Here is a 19,023-nt window from a genome sequence, read left to right on the forward strand (position 1 = left end):
CAAAATATTTTTCTCTTGCTATTCCTTTTGTAACTGTTCCTGTTTAACTGAGTGTCAGCTCATCACTCATGTAGTGCATTTATTTGTTAATCAATATGTCTAACCGTTAGTATAGAGTACTGGCAATCAGCATTCCTGGGTTACGGTCCCAGCTGTGCTATAGACTTTATATGTGATTCTTGGGCAAGTCACTTAACCTTTCCATGCCTAACATTTCCAATGTATAAAATGGGTATAATAATGCAGAGGTTGATTGAGGCTTAGTTAAGCAAGGCATAGATTTGAGGATGGCCTACCTTGGGCGGGGAATAAGAGAAATGTCTCTGGGCTTTTTCCCTGGATTGTTCCACCAAGGCTGGTGGGGGAAGTTGAACATGTTACTGAATGAAACTTTTGGCTCCCAAATGAAAATTCCCAATAAACCACCTGGCTCATGGAATGAAGGGGTCCTGCTGCCAAACCTTGGAGAACTTGAGAGTCACAGCAGACATAAGCCTTCTTGCAGGGCCTTCCTGTGCTGAATCTAGATCCCTGGCATTACCATGACATTTTTATGCCCCTTCATGTTTTGGCCACCATTCCAGAGGACATGCTTCCATGCTGATGACGCTTGTTTAAGAGTTAATTAAATTTGGGACTGAACTCCTTGGGGGAGAATTGTATGTCCTAGGCTTCTGCCATATACTTCATGTTATAGCAGTCTCGAAGGATGACCCAGCATGTTGTTCATTTAAAGAACACTTTCACAGCAGACAAACTGCAAAGAAGGTACCGATGTGAGATTTCTAAAGATAGCCACAGCACTCGACCCAAGGTTTAAGAATCTGAAGTGCCTTCCAGAGTCTGAGAGGGATGAGGTGTGGCGCATGCGGTCAGAAGTCTTAAAAGAGCAACACTCCGATGCAGAAACTACAGAACCCGAACCGCCAAAAAAAAAGAAAATTAACCTTCTGTTGGTGGCATCTGACTCAGATGATGAAAATGAATGTGTATCGGGCTGCATTGCTTTGGATTGTTATCGAGCAGAACCTGTCATTAGCCTGGAAGCATGTCCTCTGGAATGGTGCCCGTAGCATGAAGGGGCATATGAATGTTTAGTATATCTGGCACGTAAATACCTTGCACTGCCGGCTACAACAGTGCCATGTGAACGGCTGGTCTCATTTTCAGGTGACGTAAATAAGAAGCGGGCAGCATTATCTCCAGTAAATGTAAACAAAACTTGTTTCTCTTAGTGATTGGCTGAAAAAGAAGTTGGACTGAGTGGACTTGTAGGCTCTAACTTTTTACATTGTTCTGTTTTTGAGTGCAGTTATGTAACAAAAAATTCTACATTTGTAAATTGCACATTCACAGTAAAGGGATTGCACTACAGAACTTGTATGAGGTGAACTGAAAAATACTATTTCTTTTGTTTTTACAGTGCAAATATTTGTAATAAAAACTAATAATATAAAGTGAACACTGTGTACTTTGTATTCTGTGTTGTAATTGTAATCCATGTATTTGAAAATGTAGAAAACATCCAAAATATTTAAATAAATGGTATTCTCTCATTAACAGTGCGATTAAAACTGCAATTAATCATGACTATTTTTTTAATCTCATGATTAATTGCTATTACTTTTTAAAATCGTTGACAGCCCTAATAATTAGAATAGCCAAATTCTGTCCAGATTTGTTGAAGTCTATGAGAGTTATGCCTGACTGGATAGTGAGATCAAAAGGGTTTTAAACAAAAACATTAGTGACTGAAGTATTAAGAACCTTTGTAACAGTATAGAGTGTTAAAATGTGAGATTTTTCACAGGCTTTTGGAACAGCTAAAATGGAAATTAGAGAGAAAGAAGCTGGCCTTAGGACAGGGAAGCAAAATTAGAGTTTGTTTTTCATTTTAACTTACCTGGTATTAGGATCAGTGTTATGACAGACATATGTCTATTAATACACATTAAAAAAATAATTTCTTAGAATATGTGGTAAGGAAAATTGTCAGCATCTGGTGCCAGATTTTTAGAAGTGCTGAAGTTTCACAATAATATTTAGAAATGCTGAGAAGCATTGCTAATCTCAGAGAATTTTGATTTTTGTGAGAGTGACAATCTGAACATTCGTTGGAGTGTGTCAGAAGACTCCAAACAGGGCTCTGTGGTGCTTGGTAAAGGGACCATGTGGGATGCACAAGGGTGAGGAGCAGTAGAGAGTCTCATTCAATATGATCTATTTACAAACGTCAGGACCTTGTTTCAGGGTGCCACCACCACCTGAGGGAGAGAGCGGTGTTTGTAGAATAACAAATGGCTTAATAAAAAGTCCAAACCCTTTACCCAGCTTCTCTAGAAGTGGAAATATTAAAACAAAGAAACTTCAAAAACAGACTTCAACGAGAGACTGCTGAATTGGAATTAATTTGCAAACTGGAAACCATTAAATTAGGCTTTAATAAAGACTGGGAGTGGATGGGTCATTACACAAAGTAAAACTATTTCCCCATGTTTATTCCCTCCCCCACCCCCCGCAGTGTTCCTCATACATTCTTGTCAACTGCTGGAAATGGCCCACCTTGATTATCAGTACAAAAGGTGTCCCCCGTCCCCCCCCCCCCGCTGGTAATAGCTCACCTTACCTGATCACTCTCATTACAGTGTGTATGGTAACACCTATTGTTTCATGTTCTCTGTGTATATAAAATCCCCCTACTGTATTTTCCACTGCATGCATCCGATGAAGTGAGCTGTAGCTCACAAAAGCTTATGCTCAAATACATTTGTTAGTCTCTAAGGTGCCACAAGTACTCCTTTTCTTTTTACAGTTCTCTTGTGGCTTTGTCAGTCTTAACCCCTCTCAGAGGCATAACAGCCCCTCACCTAAAGATATGTCAATCTTCATTCTTCTCCCCTCTCTAGGATACAACAGCAACTCCTTCCCACTAGCCCCTCAGAGTAAAAAGGGAGCTTGTGCCCTCCCTGTTCAACAAGTACCAGCCTTGGGGGCCCTTAACAATGAAGGAGGCATTAGTTCTGAGTCTGACCCCCAACTCTCTCTCCTTCTCTTCTCCTTCAAAGCTACTTCCTTTGCCTTGCCACAACCACCACCCTTCCTTGGAACTTCATGCAACTTTTCACTGGCTTTTTCAAAATGCCCAACTAAGGTTTTCCCAGGCCTCTCTTTCTCTCTCTCTCTGTAGAGACACCCACAGCAGGTCTTGCTTCTTCCCTGGTCTCTCTTTCACACAAGAAAAGAAAGCACCTTATATCCATGCCCCCTTTCATATTATGCATTGAGGCAAGGCGCACATCTCTCATCAGTGTTGGGAACTAACCCTCCTAGAATTCCACTCATTCTGTCCTGAACATGGCAACAGGTAGTGTCACGCCTGTACCCTACCATAAAGGGTCAGCGTGCCCTGTTTTACAGGAATGCCAGCAACACCCAAGGCTTGTCAGAAGAAAGTTTAAAAACTCTTTTCCCATTGAGAAAGGAGTCTGCCACTGGTATAGCTAATCCTGAAAAATACCACTGCTTGCTTCTTCTGCATCAGGTGATAGTAGAAATTGAGAATAATAAATATAAATCAGAAGCTAAGAATTGTAGAAAACTGATAAGGGAAGCAAAAGGCCAAAGGCCAACTCTATGGCTAGTAGAGTTAAGGACAACAAGGAGGAGATTTTAAAGTTTATTAGGAACAAAGAGAATCCTAACAATGGCATTGGTCCATTACTGGTTGGAAATAGTAGAATTGTCAATAGTAATTTAAAAAAAGGCAGAAATAGTCAATAAATATTTCTGTATTGTATTTGAGAAGAACAGTTAATGTAGTCATATTGTATAATGATGATGTAACATTTTCCATTTCAATAACAACTCCTCAGGAGGATGTTAAACAGCAGCTACTAAATTGCATCCAAGAGTTTTAAAAGAGCTTATCAAAATGTTGATTTTCAATAACTCTTGAAACAATGAGGAAATTCCAAAAGACTACAAGAAAGCTAAAATTGTGCCAGTATTTAAAAAGGGTAAATGGGATGACCTGGGTATGCAACAGAACGAATGTAAACCATTAAAAAGTGGTGAGATCATTTAAAAAAGGCTACTTTCATCTTATTAGAAGACTATGGTGCACACCTTCTTGGCAAATAACAGGTTTCCTTAAGATGTACCCAAAGTTCCAGAAGGACATAGATTGCTCTTGCATCACTGGAATGAGAGTGAGAGAGGCACCAACACTTTATACTTCTATTCAAATTACACAGTAAACCAAGTGGAAGTAAGTGTGGAATGGAAACCTTAATTACTAGTTCATCATTAAATTGTTGTTATGGTTCCTAGCAAGAACCTGTATAGGGGTAGGTCAGTCTTAGATACGTGCGCATGTCTTAAATAATTCTTGTGCTGGGAATTGAAAGACTTTGAAACCATATTTTTATTTCAAAACTCAAGTATGTGATACTATACAGTACAATACTAGCACACTTGTGCAAGGTCTTACAATGTTACAAATTTAAATAATATGATACACAAAAATAGTGCCCCCTTTCAATTCTTTCTACTAAAAACATCAGTGCTGTGCATGAGAAACAATAAACGTGTCTTGTTGAAGCAGAAAAATAAATATTGCACCCCAAGAAAACTATTTCAGTATTAATAGTATAAATATTTGACCTATTGTTTGTAATCTGACATGCCTTATGAACACAGAGAATAGAAGTTTTCTTTTCAGATATAGGTAATTAAAATCAGACTGACAAAATTAGATTTTAAAATCTTTTGAGCACAACCCTAATTTTCACTAAACACAAAAGTATATTCATTAATTAGTTGAACAAGATAAAGTATTTAATACTCTGTTACAGCCACTGTGGGGCTATTATTTTAAGTGGGCAGCTTAATTACAGTAGGTATAAAAATAATCCCCACATTATTTTTCACTTTATTTCATTTTCATCTTTTAATCCCCTTTAAAACACCTTGCCCTTTGCCCATCCTTTCCCCCTAAGCCTTTAGTAACCAAAGACTCTGGAGGCTAAATTCTGTATATCTGACCCATGGGAGAAATTCTACTCAAACCAATGGAACAACTCATGGGTGAAATTCACCCTTGTGCAGTGAGCTCCCAAAAGGCCAATGCACTAATTAAGTCCCAGATAGGGTGTGCATGCCCTCTATACAGGGGCAAATTTCACCTTGTGGTCCAGATCCACCAAAGCACTTACACACATACCTAACTTTAAACATGTGACTAGTCTCATAGAAGTCAGTGGGATTCCTCACATGTTTAAAGTTAGGCACAAGCATAAGTACTTTGCTGGATCAGGGCCCATGTGAGTAAGGGCACAGGGATCTGGCCCTGGCTGAACCACAGAAATTATCAGTACCAATGCTTTGTTTTGTAAAGGGCACCTAATCACACTAATGCTCAGGTCATCAAACATACTAATTTCACCATTTGAGTAAAGTCCACCTTTTGGAATGGAGGAGTCTGAATCTGCCAGACCTTCTAGCTGCACCCAAACTGATAGAAAATTTATAAAAACTCAATTGTTTATTTGATTCTTTGCTGTTTACAGATAGAGAACAAATGGCACATTTCCTTTAGCTTTATGGAGCTTCTTTAATCACTTTGATTCCTTTACTCCTCCAGAGATGGTTTTGTTTTTTTTTTTGAAGACACCAAATGGTTAATTCAAGCACTATTTGTTTAGCAACAGTGGTGGCCATCTGATATTTTCCTGGAACAACATCTGCCTGAGAAATACGGTAAAAGAAGTGAGTTAGTTAACATTAAAGAGAAAAATCTCTCCGGAGAGCTTTGTTATTTTTGGTGGGAGAAATTGGAGTTAAAACACTTCTGAGTCAGTTAAAAACCTTTATTCTCCCAGCTAGTTTCATTTGCTGAGAGTTTGGGGACTATATTGAAAGAAAACATCTTGCTACTGGCTGCAGATAAGTCAGAATTAGGTACTGCACATGGCTTCCTTATCCTTCCCAAGGGGAAACTGCCGTTAGTCACTCAGCAAACTAGATTCATAATCCCACAAAACACCGACACATCTGAGACCCAACAATACTCTCCAGTGTCACACTCTCTTTAAAAGTTCAGTTGTATTCAAGTGCATAGCAATGGAAAGATGGACATACTTGACCAGAAATCCCAACTCAAGTTCTGTAGGTACATACAATATACTCTTAAGTGCCAGACATTTCAGTACCTTAGCCCATGGGTGAATTCTCTTCAAAAATGATTTGGCCATTTTGAAATTATACATGCACAAAAGCGTCAACGTTGGCTAAATATTTTCTTATCCTTCCGTGAGCTTCTATAACTCACCAATAAGTGGCTCATTAAAAATAATTAATCTGTGATGGCCTCATAACTTGTTGGAGTTTTGAAAATATATTAGAACAGCTAACACACACAGCATTTGATTCTAAAATGAGCCGCTGCGTGTGCCCAGTGACCTCTTTACGTGAGGACATTAAATCAGTAAGCACTTTAAACACACGCAGGGCTCAGCTCTGACCAGTGTTATGATGGTGTGCAAGGGCATGAAAAAGACACAGTGAGTCTCTGTCTCCAGTGCAAGCAGCTGGGCAGAATCCATCCATAGTTAACCTGCTGGCCTTCACCCCTTCTCTTGGTGTGCTGTAGTCTGAAGTTTAGGGGATATGTCTAATCTGCCAAGCAGTAACTGGTTTGCAGCAATCAGTGGCAACTGCTAGTGGGGAGTGCACTGCACTCTTGTTCAGAAGAGCAGCAAAATGCACCGCACAGCATGTCCCTTTGACATACAAAGAGGCTCTGAGACACACTGGGCACTTGGTCTGTTTGCCACACAGACCTGGATTTAGCCCTTAACATAAACCCTCTTCAAACAATGGAGTGGTTTCCCTCTTGCAATGCATTATGAATAGCAATACAAAACATATTTAGTCAGCATTCCATTTTGCACTGTTGCATGATTATTGGGCCAACCTCATCCTTTGTGTAACTCATATTATGGAAATATACCAAGGATAAATTTGGCCCAGTATAATATTTTTAGTCTTCAGCAGAAGGCTTTTCTTTCCCACCCACTCATTCTAAACAAGGACATTACATTTTAAAAAAAATCCTATATATAACTGCTGTGAAAGTTATGACATCAGTCAATAAAAGCCAAGAAATGCAAAGTTAAAGCAAATACTTTATAACTGGTAGCTTTTATAGCTTTCCTCAAAAGTGCATGAATTAAGGTCTAATGTATCAGTCTTCCCTTTGAATATCCTGGCTAATGCTGGTGACTGTCACAACCTTGTCATGATTTAAATGTGACTTTATTTGTATGAAGTCATATCAGTCAGATACAATTATCATGACAAAAAAACAGAAGTATTTATCAGATGGTCAATTTCACTAGGTAGATCACAATCCATTCCCAAGCCTGATGGCATAGAATAACTAGTGTGGCTTACTGATCACATTTAGCAACAGGAAAATGACAAAGTGCTACCTTGCTTTAATAATCGTGTTTTAAAGTGTGTGCTTACTGATGTACCGTAAATATTTTATAATTTGTTTATTATTCTGTGCCTTGCTCATGCTGAAGTCCTGAGTTCCACCAGGAGTATTGCTGGACAGCAGAACAGGTGGCTTTCCCCTCGGGTCCATCTGATAATTCAACACAGGAGTTGTATGAATGGTAGATCCCCAACAGCGCAGCAAAAACGATTATCGCAGCTGCTACAATCCAGACCACATTCCAGTGTTTACACAGTTTTGGGTACAGTATATGTAAATAATTAATAACAACTTCAAGTTTGCTGTAAAATGGAAAAAAGATATAAGTGTTCTTCTACAATAATTATATACAAGTCAGTTACCTTAATACTTTGACTATTAATAACTTTGCAATTATATGCTGTACCATCTTGCATAAAAGGACCAACACTCTCTGCTAGATAAAAAACATATTGTTATGTCCTTTTTACAAATACATAAACAGAAATGTAGATCGATATTAAGTGAGCTACTTTTCCAGAGTCCCGCACAGGGACAGACTTCCAGTCCCCTGATTCCCTCTTTCAAAAAGGCAGTCCCATTACTAGAATCTGACAATATTTCAGATCCTGTTTAGCTCATAATCGCTTAATTTAAATAATTTTAGAAAAGTTCCTTTCCAATATAAGTCACCATGACTTGCCAGGAGGGAGGCTGACCTTCGGACCATGGGATGGGCCACATGTTTGCAGAGATTTAGAAGAAGGGTGAATTACAGGGCAAAATATGGTGGCCCCTAGAATGAAGAGGTTTGGGATCTTTGGGTTCCTCCTAGAACTGCCTCAGCTTACGGTCAGATGTTCTACTTGCTCTGATCAATGTTCTGTGCTTCTCTAATGTACAAATGCCTGTTTTTTAAAATATAAGAATGTGTATGTATAATCAAATAGAATGGGTACATCCACACAAGAACATCAACCTATCCGCAAGAGGAAAAGGCAATTAGCTGCAGCAAGCCTTGTAAATTATGTATCAAAGGCTTCAGATCAGGTGTCCAGTACTAGACTCAAAAGTCCCATTAAACAATGTAAGAGGAAGAAGCTTCAGAACCTTTATTAAGTGTTCCCGTCCTTTTCAATACACATCCTAGAATTCTCGTCACTTTTGCTCATGATTAGCCCACCTCACAGTACAGTTTCAATGTGGTCATATACTGAAACAATGGATGTTCACTATCACCAGCATAATGATCTTTAAAACAATTTGTTTAAAAAAAATCCTATAACAAAAAACAACATAAAAACCAAACAAAAAAAACCAACCAACCAAAAAAACCAAACAAACAAAACCCCCAAAACCCACCCTCTTCCATGCTGCATGGTAGAGTTGGTTGGGAACTTTCCATTAAATTTGGTTTTTTCTCCAACAGAAAATGCAGTTTCTATTAAATTGAAATTTACCCTGCAAAAACCAAAACAAAATGTTTTGGTTTGTTGAACTGACTTGACGTTTTCTTTTGAGTTAGTTCAACATTAAACAGTGTTTCCTTATTGTGCCATATTGTCTCATAGGAGTTTTAGTTTGGGCCCCCATTCTCTCTTCAAGACTGGGCTCCCTTGCTAGACTACATCTCCCAGGATGCAACAGACAGAGTTTCTGACCAAGGTGCCTGGTGCATCCTGGGAGATGTAGTCCAGCCAGGGAGCCTCGTTCTCAGTGGTGAATAGCAGCATCACACACTAGAATTATAGCTCCAAGGAGGCAAACCATTGGGAGTTGCATATTAGTAATGTGACTTGAAACTAAATGTTTTGGGTCAGTTCAACAAACAAAAATGAAACATTTTGATTTGGCAAAATAACAATGTTTGTGTTGCTCAAAAAATGTCAAAAATGTTTAGACATTTCCCAATTGAAATTTTTTGGAATACTTTATTCTGTGAAAAATTTTGATATTTCAACACTGTGTCCCAATTTGGAGCAAAAGCAAATGTTGATATATTAGATTTTCTCATGGCACTGAAATTCTGGTTTTTGCTTGGCTGTACTGCACATACTGTAGAGGTTGATTTTTAGCAGGGCTTTTTTGCCTTTCTGCAGACTTGGAAGGCAAAAGGAGCTATATTTATTTTTGCTTAAGTGACCTTTAAATAATTAACAGATGCAGAAATACACAGGGGAATGGATCTCTTAACTGCACATCTATCTGCTCACCTCTCAGTCAGTATTATCTTTTACAGGTGTTTATGTGAAATGTTGCTTTTACCTAAGCAAGAGACCCTTTGCCCATATGTGAGCTTTCTTGGGTGGTTTTCTTAATGTATAGACTGAGAAATACATTTTTTGTAATCGAGTCCTGCCTTGATAGGCAGGAGTATGCTTTTATGAAGGTATCTTGTGACACAGTGCTAAGCAGAAAACTGTGTCTCTCAAAGTAAACTGGCATCCTGGCAGATACACCACACTGGATTCTCACCTGTTTTTCATGTTATTTATCTCTTCATTTTCACCCTCTGCATGCTCATCAGGGATTTCATTTGTTTTCTCTTCATCTTCCTCTTTTAGCTCATGAAGTTCTTTGGTTTTCTTTAAGCCTTCCTGATAACTTTAAGCATAAAACATATTTCTTAGTCTAGAAGTGCCAAGTAAATACCTCTTTCTTGTTCAGTGAAGAACTGGCCATTTAGTTAAAATATTAAATAAAACACAAATACTGCTTGTGGTGTGGTGCCTAGACAACAGGAAAATATTGGCAGAGGCCACTAAGATACCACAGGTTCCCACTGTCCCTTCCTCCAACATAGATTCATATTAGTTAGAAAAAACTATCAGATCATTGAGTCCATCACCTTGCAAATATGGGTTAAAGTTCTCAGTTGATCACAACTGCTGTGGTATCACAAGAGAGGGGTAGGTTTTGACTCACTTTGGACACTGGACTTTACCAGTTGCTTCCAGTCCATCCCAAAAATAAAGATACACTATTATCATTAGTGTCTTTAGAATGAATTCAGTGCCTTTCCTTACACTTGTCAAGGTGGTGGAGTTTTTTCTATGGTATGCACTTGGAGACAGATTGCCCCACTCTCCATTGATTACTCTGAGCTCTTGTGAGTACGAGTGGGTGCACAAAGTGCATGAAACTTATGTCTGTGTTGTGCAAAAGGCTATGTCAAGTCAACAATCTTACTCAGACCCATATAAATTCTCTGCTCAACCTTGTGCATGACCACAAACTCTGCTGTACCCTTTGCAGGATCAATGCCTAGGGGAGATGTTTTGGGCTGTTCTATCCTTACAATGCTGATGACATTCAGCTTTGCATCTCCTTTTCACTGAGCCCAGATTCTACAGTCTTATTACTCTCCCAACGTCTGACCAAGATTGGTATAGGGATTAAAGGTGACCAGCTGTGACTCAATTCAGATCATACGGAAGTGATTTGCTGGAAAACTGCCCAGCTTTCACCAACTGGGTTCACATGCTTGGAGCTGTTATTGTAGATCTCCTGATCTTGGAGAGCAGTAGGGGCCCATGAAGTCTTTCCTCAAGTAGAGATGTCTAGGAGGCTGCAAACATTTCTATATATTGCTGACTTTGCAAGTTATCCAGGACTGTGTTACCTCCAGTTTGGATTAATGCAAGACATTTCATGTAGAGCTACCCTTGAAGTTCATTCAGAACCTGTAGCTGGTGCTGAATACAGCTTGGGATAAGTTGCTGTGGCCAGGTTCACCAATGGATTCCTGTTCACTTCTGGCTGCAGATCTAATGTTGCTGATGATCTCTGAAGCTCTGAGTGGTCTGGGATACAATTATCTCAGATAAACCTTTTTACCCAGTATCCCACTTAGCAGTTAACAAGAGCCACCCTGCTAGGTTTATCAGTTCCTAGTGTAAAACTCTTCAGGGCTGGAAGTAGAATTTTCTCAATTGAGAGCTCCTGCCTTGGAAATTGCTCTTTTCGGGAGTTTGCTGGAACCACAGCTTAGACTAATAAGCTTCAAGGCGTGATGTATGGTAGAGCATAGCTACTTGGGTTAACTATTGTTTTAATTGTCAGTTTTTATCTATCTCTTGTTTGTTTTTATAGCTTTAATAAAATTATGTTCCTTAGTTTATTAAATAAGTGCTAGCTGCTCTGATGCTAGGCAAGCTATTATGCAGGACAGCAAAATAAACATTAAACATATCAGCACATTGTATAGAGACATTAAAACTATTGCACGTTATCAGAATTATTTTAATTTACTGTTTTTAGCCGGGGTAGTTATTCCTATGTTATTTATTTACACATTACAAAGCAACATATAGTTGATAGTAGGTTTTGTCATTTAAGGGGAATTGAGTAAATGTTATTTCTATCATTCACTTATTTTGAAGTATTTGGCTCTCATCTTCATGGAGAAGTGAAAGTGGTGCACATACACTTACAGTTGCTTTATATCATTAAAGGATGTGTCCTAAACTGGTAAACCCCCCGTGGGGAATTCAGTTCACATAAACACTTTTACCCTTTGTTATAAGCTTCCTCCTCTATCTTGGCTTTTGTCTCAGGGTTGATCTCCTCCGAAGAGCTCTGTGTCAGCAGAGAAGCAGGCGATTCATGGTCATGCTCTCCATTTGACTTTCCACTAACAAGATGAAAGAAAAAGAGAAAGGAAAAATAGCATTGGAAAGTGTTGTTTTTGGAATACGCAATTGGAGAATGATGCAATTCCTTTCATATTCATTCTGATCCTGTTATGATAAACTCAACTGTATCTTTTGGAGGAGGTCTGAATTCCTTCTTTTCAACTACCTTGCAGAAAAACCTTGCAAAAGAGAAAAACAATGGTTCTAAGCAAGCTTTTAGTTTCAAAGATCACTATCTAAAGAGCAGTAACTGACAGGTCTCTAAGGCATTAAATGTTGGATTTTTTTTAGAGAGTTTTTTTTCCCTTGCTCATATTCAGCATTAGTTTGTTCTCTATTTAACCATTTCTCCCTGGACTTTCTAAAAGACTTCCTAGAAATTGGAGCAGGTTATGACAAAGAAAGATAATACAGATAAATTCTGGCTATTCACTTAATATTTCTCCTCTTATTTTTCTTCTGCATATTAATCTAACTTCTCATGGGTTGCATATGCTGTATGTATACATTTAGACACGTGTATTTTCATTTTGACTTTAAGATCTTTGAATGTTTAGCTTTAATATAAGCCACTGCATATTGCGTAATTGTATATATATATCTGTGAATGATAGGAAGATGATAATTTATGTTTTGTGAAGAAAGTGTTTTTTTACTTGAAGGATTAAGGGCCAAATCTATATTTAGCCACACAAAATGAAAAAAACTATTTGTCTCTGGATCATAAATCTTAACTCACTTGAAGAATGCTGGAATCTAGAAAAATCAGGGAATAATCTCAGATGTATGTCTTGTCTGAACTTCAAGCAATTAGAACTCTTTTTATAGGCCTGATCTTATTGCCACTGAAGTGAGTGGCAAAACTCCCACTGACTTCAGTGGTGTGGGATCGGATCCCATTAGAGGAGGACAGATTATCTGTGGTCAATTGATTCTTTTAAGAGAACATTTATAGCAATTTGTCTTCCTCCCAGTGGGTGGCCAACTGACCAATGTCCCTTGAACTATCACCAGGTGAGGTTTCCTTATTTACTTCTGGAAATCCATCACTTCATGGGCCAAATTTGACACAGGGCAAATACGCATAACTCTACTGAAGTCAACAGAGCTGCACAAGCTTACACCAGGGAGCCAGCTGGCCCCACATCTTCTACAGACTTACAAGCCATTAACCTGGAATCTTCAAGATATGCGTGTGTTACTGAATAATATGGACTTTAAAAAAAAATAATTTATTGATGAGAAAAGGTAAGTTAGATTTCTGATCATTTTGGAATCTCTTTATTGTTACAAGGGATGTGTCAAATTTAGGGAAAACTCTATTTGACAAGAGTGGGAATTTTGCTCAAGTAAGGACAGCATGATTGGACCAAAAATTAATAGCTGTATTGCTGAATACCCATTCATTTGTGTTATTTATACCTACTGTTTTCCCAGCTTTAGAATATTAGAGCTTTAAGTAAAGTATAATGGGGACAAAACAAAACATATCTTGAGATTTAAAGCAAACTAAAAAGGTGAAAGTTAGCATTCTTTACCTGATAGGAACTGCATATTTTGAAATTTTCAATTCTGCATAATGCCTAAAGCATCTTAACAAATGTTGATCCAGATTAACACAATATAATGCAAATAATTTCAAATGATATTTAACATAGTCCAAGGTAAGATTGTTAAAAATACACGGTATGCCAAGAAGGTTTTTAGTATTATCTTGTCCTTCAACAAGTTACTTATCTTTTAATTCTGAAATGTCAGCAAGCAACTTCCTTAGAATGTGCAATGTTTCCTGCAAGAGATAAGTGTTTTGCCATGGAAAGGAGCCTATCAATATGCTGTATGCTTTCATACACTTGCGTGGCACACAGTTTTTAAGTGCACCACATCCTGTGTCCACAGTGGAAATCCTTTGTCAAAATCTGCACAAACAGCTTGGGTGTGTCTTCTGTTCCCATCTCAAAATATCATGTGTTTATTTTTCAGTCTGTTTCCATATCTTTATCATCAGATTATTATAGAAGCTTTAAGTTTGTCACTATTTGAACAGGGAAGTGATCCAATGCAAGCCACAAATATACAAAATCTTAAAAAGTGTAGTGTACAACATAATTTGCATTCATAAGTCCAAGAAATTAGTTGCGATAAAACTCAACAGGGTATGTAATTGACACTACCCAAATATTTTTATACCGTCTTCAGAAATTTCTATAGATGCATATATGTTTTTCAACAGAGCTGTTCTCTAGGGGCCCGAGACTTCCAGTCTTGCTCATGTTAAGCAGTACCTTATTTGACAAGTAAGTAAAGTACATAAATCCATTTATTCGTCTCTCAATATTGGTGACATCATAACAGAACTTTCAGAAGCCTTCAACAATCCATCACTAACTTCAAGCACTCAGTAGCTGACCTCCCAGTGATCTGCTGCACATCATCCATCCATCTCCTTGCTGGACATCCCCTATTATGATGATCCTGCACTATTCCTTCCCTAATAACTTTCTCAAGGCTATTTCCATCTCTATGTCATTTATGACCAAAGTACATAAGTTTGTGTCTGTTGATTTCTGCCATCAGAGTCTGTCTCTCTATAATATTTCTAAAATAGCCATTAGTCTTTTTTCCCCCCCAACCGAGGAGATACACAAGAGCCTTTGCCATCACCAAATTTCAAAAAGCTTCAATTTTTTTTTTGTCACCAGCATTAACTTCCCACAATTCACATCCAAAATAGCTATGGAAAAAGTTTCACCAGTTACACCTTCGTACATTTCGAGATGCCATGGTTTTTCCATACTTACTTAAGGGAGGCCATAGCTGAGTGAGCCATCCCTAGTCTTCTGAATTCTTTGGAAACGTCTCCTTGGTTAGGTAAAAATGATCTCAGATAATTAAAATCATTTACTGCCTTACAGCTTGGTCATTAATCATGATGTCTGCTTGCATTCTATTTTTGTTAGTTGCTCATAATATTCTTAGAGGTACCATTTGAGAATAGAAGGAGAGGAGATGCTGACTTGGGAAGCTTAAAAGAAACAACCAGATTCCAAAACAAAAACAAAACAAAAAATACAAACAAACAAACCCCCAAAACAAACAAACCAACCAAAACGACATTCCCTCCCACAAAACCATAAAAACAAAAACAAATCAACCACAAAACTCACCAGTATTAAAAACAGAAGGAAAAGTGAATATAGGCACTTGTAGGCTGAATGCTTGCATATCAGTAAAGGAAAATATAGAGCAGTAATGGAAGGAAGACATGGTGTGAAGAAAGGTTAAAGGAACTCAACTTAGTGCATGTAACTGAAAGACATGAAGGTATGATACAGCTATACAAATAACTGAAAGGACATAACATGGTGGAGAAAGGCTTATTTGAGGTTGACTGTGTATTACAAGAAATAATAATCTTAAATTAAAAAGCAGGCCCATTCAATCACTTACCTATGAGGATCCTATAGGTTTTCTCCTCAGGGCTTGATTCCTAAGAAGGCACCTGGCAAATATCACTTGATTCACCACTTGTCATCCCCACAGGGCAATTCGGTTAATGACTCACAATTATGTTCAATATTCTATTCCTCCTGTGTGCATGGTTAGGACTTGTTTGAGGGGGCACTGTTTTCAAAATGTGACATCAAGGCGGCTCGTCAATTGCTGCAGGTGCATCCTTCCAATTTTAATCTTTTGGGTTTCTGCTTTGAAGATCAGTTTTATTTTGATAAGTCCTTCCTGATGGGATTACCCATCTCATACTCAGAGTTTGAAAAATTCAGCACTCCGCTGGAATGGGAAATGGCACGGGAGTCTGATTTATAGCAGGAGGTACACTAATTGGATGACTTTGTGTGTGCAGGCAGGGCAGATTCTGAGGAGCATGTCAGCCCAGTGGCCACATTCCAAGCTTTGACTGGTAGGATGGGGGTACTTCTGGCCGATGAAAAAAAACAGAGGGACTCCTCTGCTTATTGATCCATCTGGAGATTGAGTTAGATATGCCAGCTGGTAAATATCTGGACTCCCCCAGGATAAACTGGGGGAACTTCTGGAATTGATCATCAAGGCTAGAGCAGCCAGGAAGTTTATACTGTGGGAGCTGCAGTCTATTATTGGACTTTGAAATGTTGCATGTCAGTTGGTAGCCCCAGGGTGGGCATTTTGCACCAGACTGTCAACTGCCATCTTGGGAATATCGAAGCCCATCCATTTTCAAATGGTTAATAAAGAGATGATGAGGATTTAGGAATCAAGGAACAGTTTCTGAATCATTTTAATGGAGTGTCTTTTTGGAGGGAGGAATGGATGATAGAGGCAGAGTTAAAGATTCATTACAATGCATCAGGAAGAAAAGGTTTTGGGGTATTTTACCAAGGCAGGTGCTGTGCCGAGAAATGGTCCTTAGATCGGATACTAAAAGGTATAATAAAGGATATAACATTTCTGGAATTCTTTCCAATTTTGATAGCAGAAACGATTTGGAGAATGGATTTTGCAAACAAAAGCATGTGTTTTGGACTACAACATGGCAATAGTACATTTTATCAACTGCCAGTCCTCCAGATTGCCAGGGTTATAAAGCTGGTAGGGGCATTTGTACTACAGTGATTAACTCTTAAAATGTTTCTCTGCCAGAGATGTACCTGGGATTGATAATAGTGTAGCCAATGCATTCTCTCAATTTCAGGTGGACAAATTTCGGGACCTGACACCAGGAACCAACAAGGAACCAGAATTGATACCCAGAACACTCTAGGGACCATGGCACATGAAGGCTCTCAGGGCATTAAAGAGATCAGGAGCACCACAAACATTTAGGTTTATGACAAGAGGTTCAATGATTTTGTGCATTTTCAGTGATGAGGGGCCTGTGGATGACCTGACCTATTCCAGAAGACCAGATACTTCAGTACACAGTGTCACTGGCCCTCTGTGGGCTGGCATCATCTGCCATTTCTGGTCACCTATTAGGCCTTACATTTGTCAGTCGAATGAGAGGTTACCCAGCTCTTTGTAACGGATTCAGAGTCTGGAGGTTTTTAGTAAGGTGGCTTTGGGACAGAGGACCTAGAAAGGATCCCCATTATCCCATCACTGTTCAGACACTTAGGGTTTTGATGCAAGTTGGAGAACTTATAAGCAGAAGTGGACCTGAGGTGGCCTTGTTCAAAACTGCAGTCCAGGTAGTGGTTTTTAGAGCTTTCACAGTCAGCGAACCAGTGCCTGCGTGAGCGAGGGATACATCAGGAAGAGCTTTGGAGTGGTGGGATTTACAATGGGAGGGAAGGGTCAGTCATCTTGACCCTGAGGATCTTGAAAACAGATGGGGGAGTGGGGAGAGGAGGACAAGGTGAGTCCAAAATGGGAAGGGGTGAGGTCAGGGTTTAACCAGTGTGGGTATGAAGGACTTATATAGCAACGAGACTGGTTGGGGAAAGGCCCCTCTTTATTCACAGGGATGGAAGAATCCTCATGACATATACATTTATTACAATTTAAAGTTGGGGCTACCAGAGCATTAATTTAATTCCCACTCATTCCAAATCGGGGCTGCAACAGCTTTGGCCCAACTTGGGTGAGGGGCGACAGTGATGCAGGCAATTGGTCAAGAGCATTCGAACGTATACAGGATGTAGGGGAGACCCCAGGTAGAGAATCAAAGCTAATTCTCCTGTGCTTCCAATTTCAGAATCATGCAAACAGGCCAAACGAGTGGTGCTGTGGGATCTGAGAGCACAGCATTGTATACTGGGTGCTTAGGTGGCCTTCCAGGTTGTCTGGAGGGTAACAGCTGGGTCTTGGTAGTGAAGCAATCCTGAGCTGGCATGGAAGGAGAGGCTTGCTCTTGAATCAGCTAATGTCCCTTGTATACTCTTTGGAGGCCCAGGAGCAGGCACTGGATGTGATTATTGTTCACCTTGGTGAAGACGATTTGGGAAGGTGTAGGGGAGTTGAACTGATGATCAGAGCTAAGAGGGATTTGGGGCAGATCCAGGATTTTTTCCCTGGAATGACAATTATTTGGTCTGACATATTACAGTGCAGGGTGTGGCAGGAAGCTGTGAAGCGTCCATGGATTGATATGACTGGGGGATATATGAATAGGGATGTGGCTAAATTCATGGGTAATGAAAGGGGTTGCGTAATTCTTCATCTGGACATATCTTACGGGGCACCTAACTTATTTAGGGAGGATGGGGTACACCAATGCAACTAGAGACCTTTCTGTCCACTATTAAGGAAGGACTCAGTAACTATGTTGGAAACTGGCGGGAGATGGGCCAGAGGCAGCCAAGCTCATTGTGGCAGATGTCCAGTGCAGGTACTCAGTATGGAAGGGATATGGTTATCAGATAAAATGGATTCAAAGAGGCTTTGAAGGAAAGCATCCCTTAAGGGAGCTGAGGAAGTGGGGGTTGGGGGCTCCTACATCTGGTACAGCAAGGAGTCAACCCTCTTTCCTTTTATAGCCCCCCCTTAGCGATGGTAAAGAAGGACAGCAGGGCCCCAGCAGCAGGATGTCTGGGACTAAATTGGAAATTATGTGGAAATGATGATGATCTGCACTGTACAATTTATTGCTGGCTACTCTCAGATATTTTAAGTGAATAAATTTGTGGCCTAATTAAACGACATCCATTACCTCTTGCCTTTCCGCTGGTGCGACCAGACAACAAAGCACCCGTCAACAGAGGTCATTGTACCATCATCAGTGCAGACGTTCGAGATGAGATTATATAACATAACAAGGGGAATACCGGGGAAGAACTGTGTTAGATGCAAGGGTTGGATTGAGACCCTTTTATTCTGCATTAATGGTTCAAAAGAGGGGAGCAGGAAGAGGGGAAACTGTTTGGTATTAAAGAGTATACTTAAGTGTCAAATGAAAGAAAATTAAAAAGCAGGATA

At 39.3% G+C, this 19,023-nt stretch overlaps 1 protein-coding gene across 9 annotated transcripts in view; it reads right to left on the reverse strand.

Annotated features, from left to right (window-relative positions):
* Positions 1-5,619: 5,619 nt before the first annotated feature.
* IRAG1 (inositol 1,4,5-triphosphate receptor associated 1) overlaps positions 5,620-19,023 on the reverse strand; it is a 161,096-nt gene continuing 147,692 nt past the window's right edge. For 8 of the 9 annotated variants that reach the window (XM_043550135.1, XM_027819501.3, XM_043550137.1 and 5 more), the window contains 3 exons: positions 11,991-12,110; positions 9,953-10,081; positions 5,620-7,800 (listed from right to left, as the gene is read on the reverse strand). In XM_043550135.1, coding sequence (XP_043406070.1) covers positions 7,560-7,800; positions 9,953-10,081; positions 11,991-12,110 — 490 coding nt within the window. In that variant the 3' untranslated portion in view covers positions 5,620-7,559. The remainder of the gene's footprint in view (positions 7,801-9,952; positions 10,082-11,990; positions 12,111-19,023) is intronic. The other variant, XM_037899811.2, reaches the window with a different exon arrangement.

Source organism: Chelonia mydas, chromosome 6 (assembly GCF_015237465.2).
Source record: "Chelonia mydas isolate rCheMyd1 chromosome 6, rCheMyd1.pri.v2, whole genome shotgun sequence".
Lineage (NCBI taxonomy): Eukaryota > Metazoa > Chordata > Testudines > Cheloniidae > Chelonia > Chelonia mydas.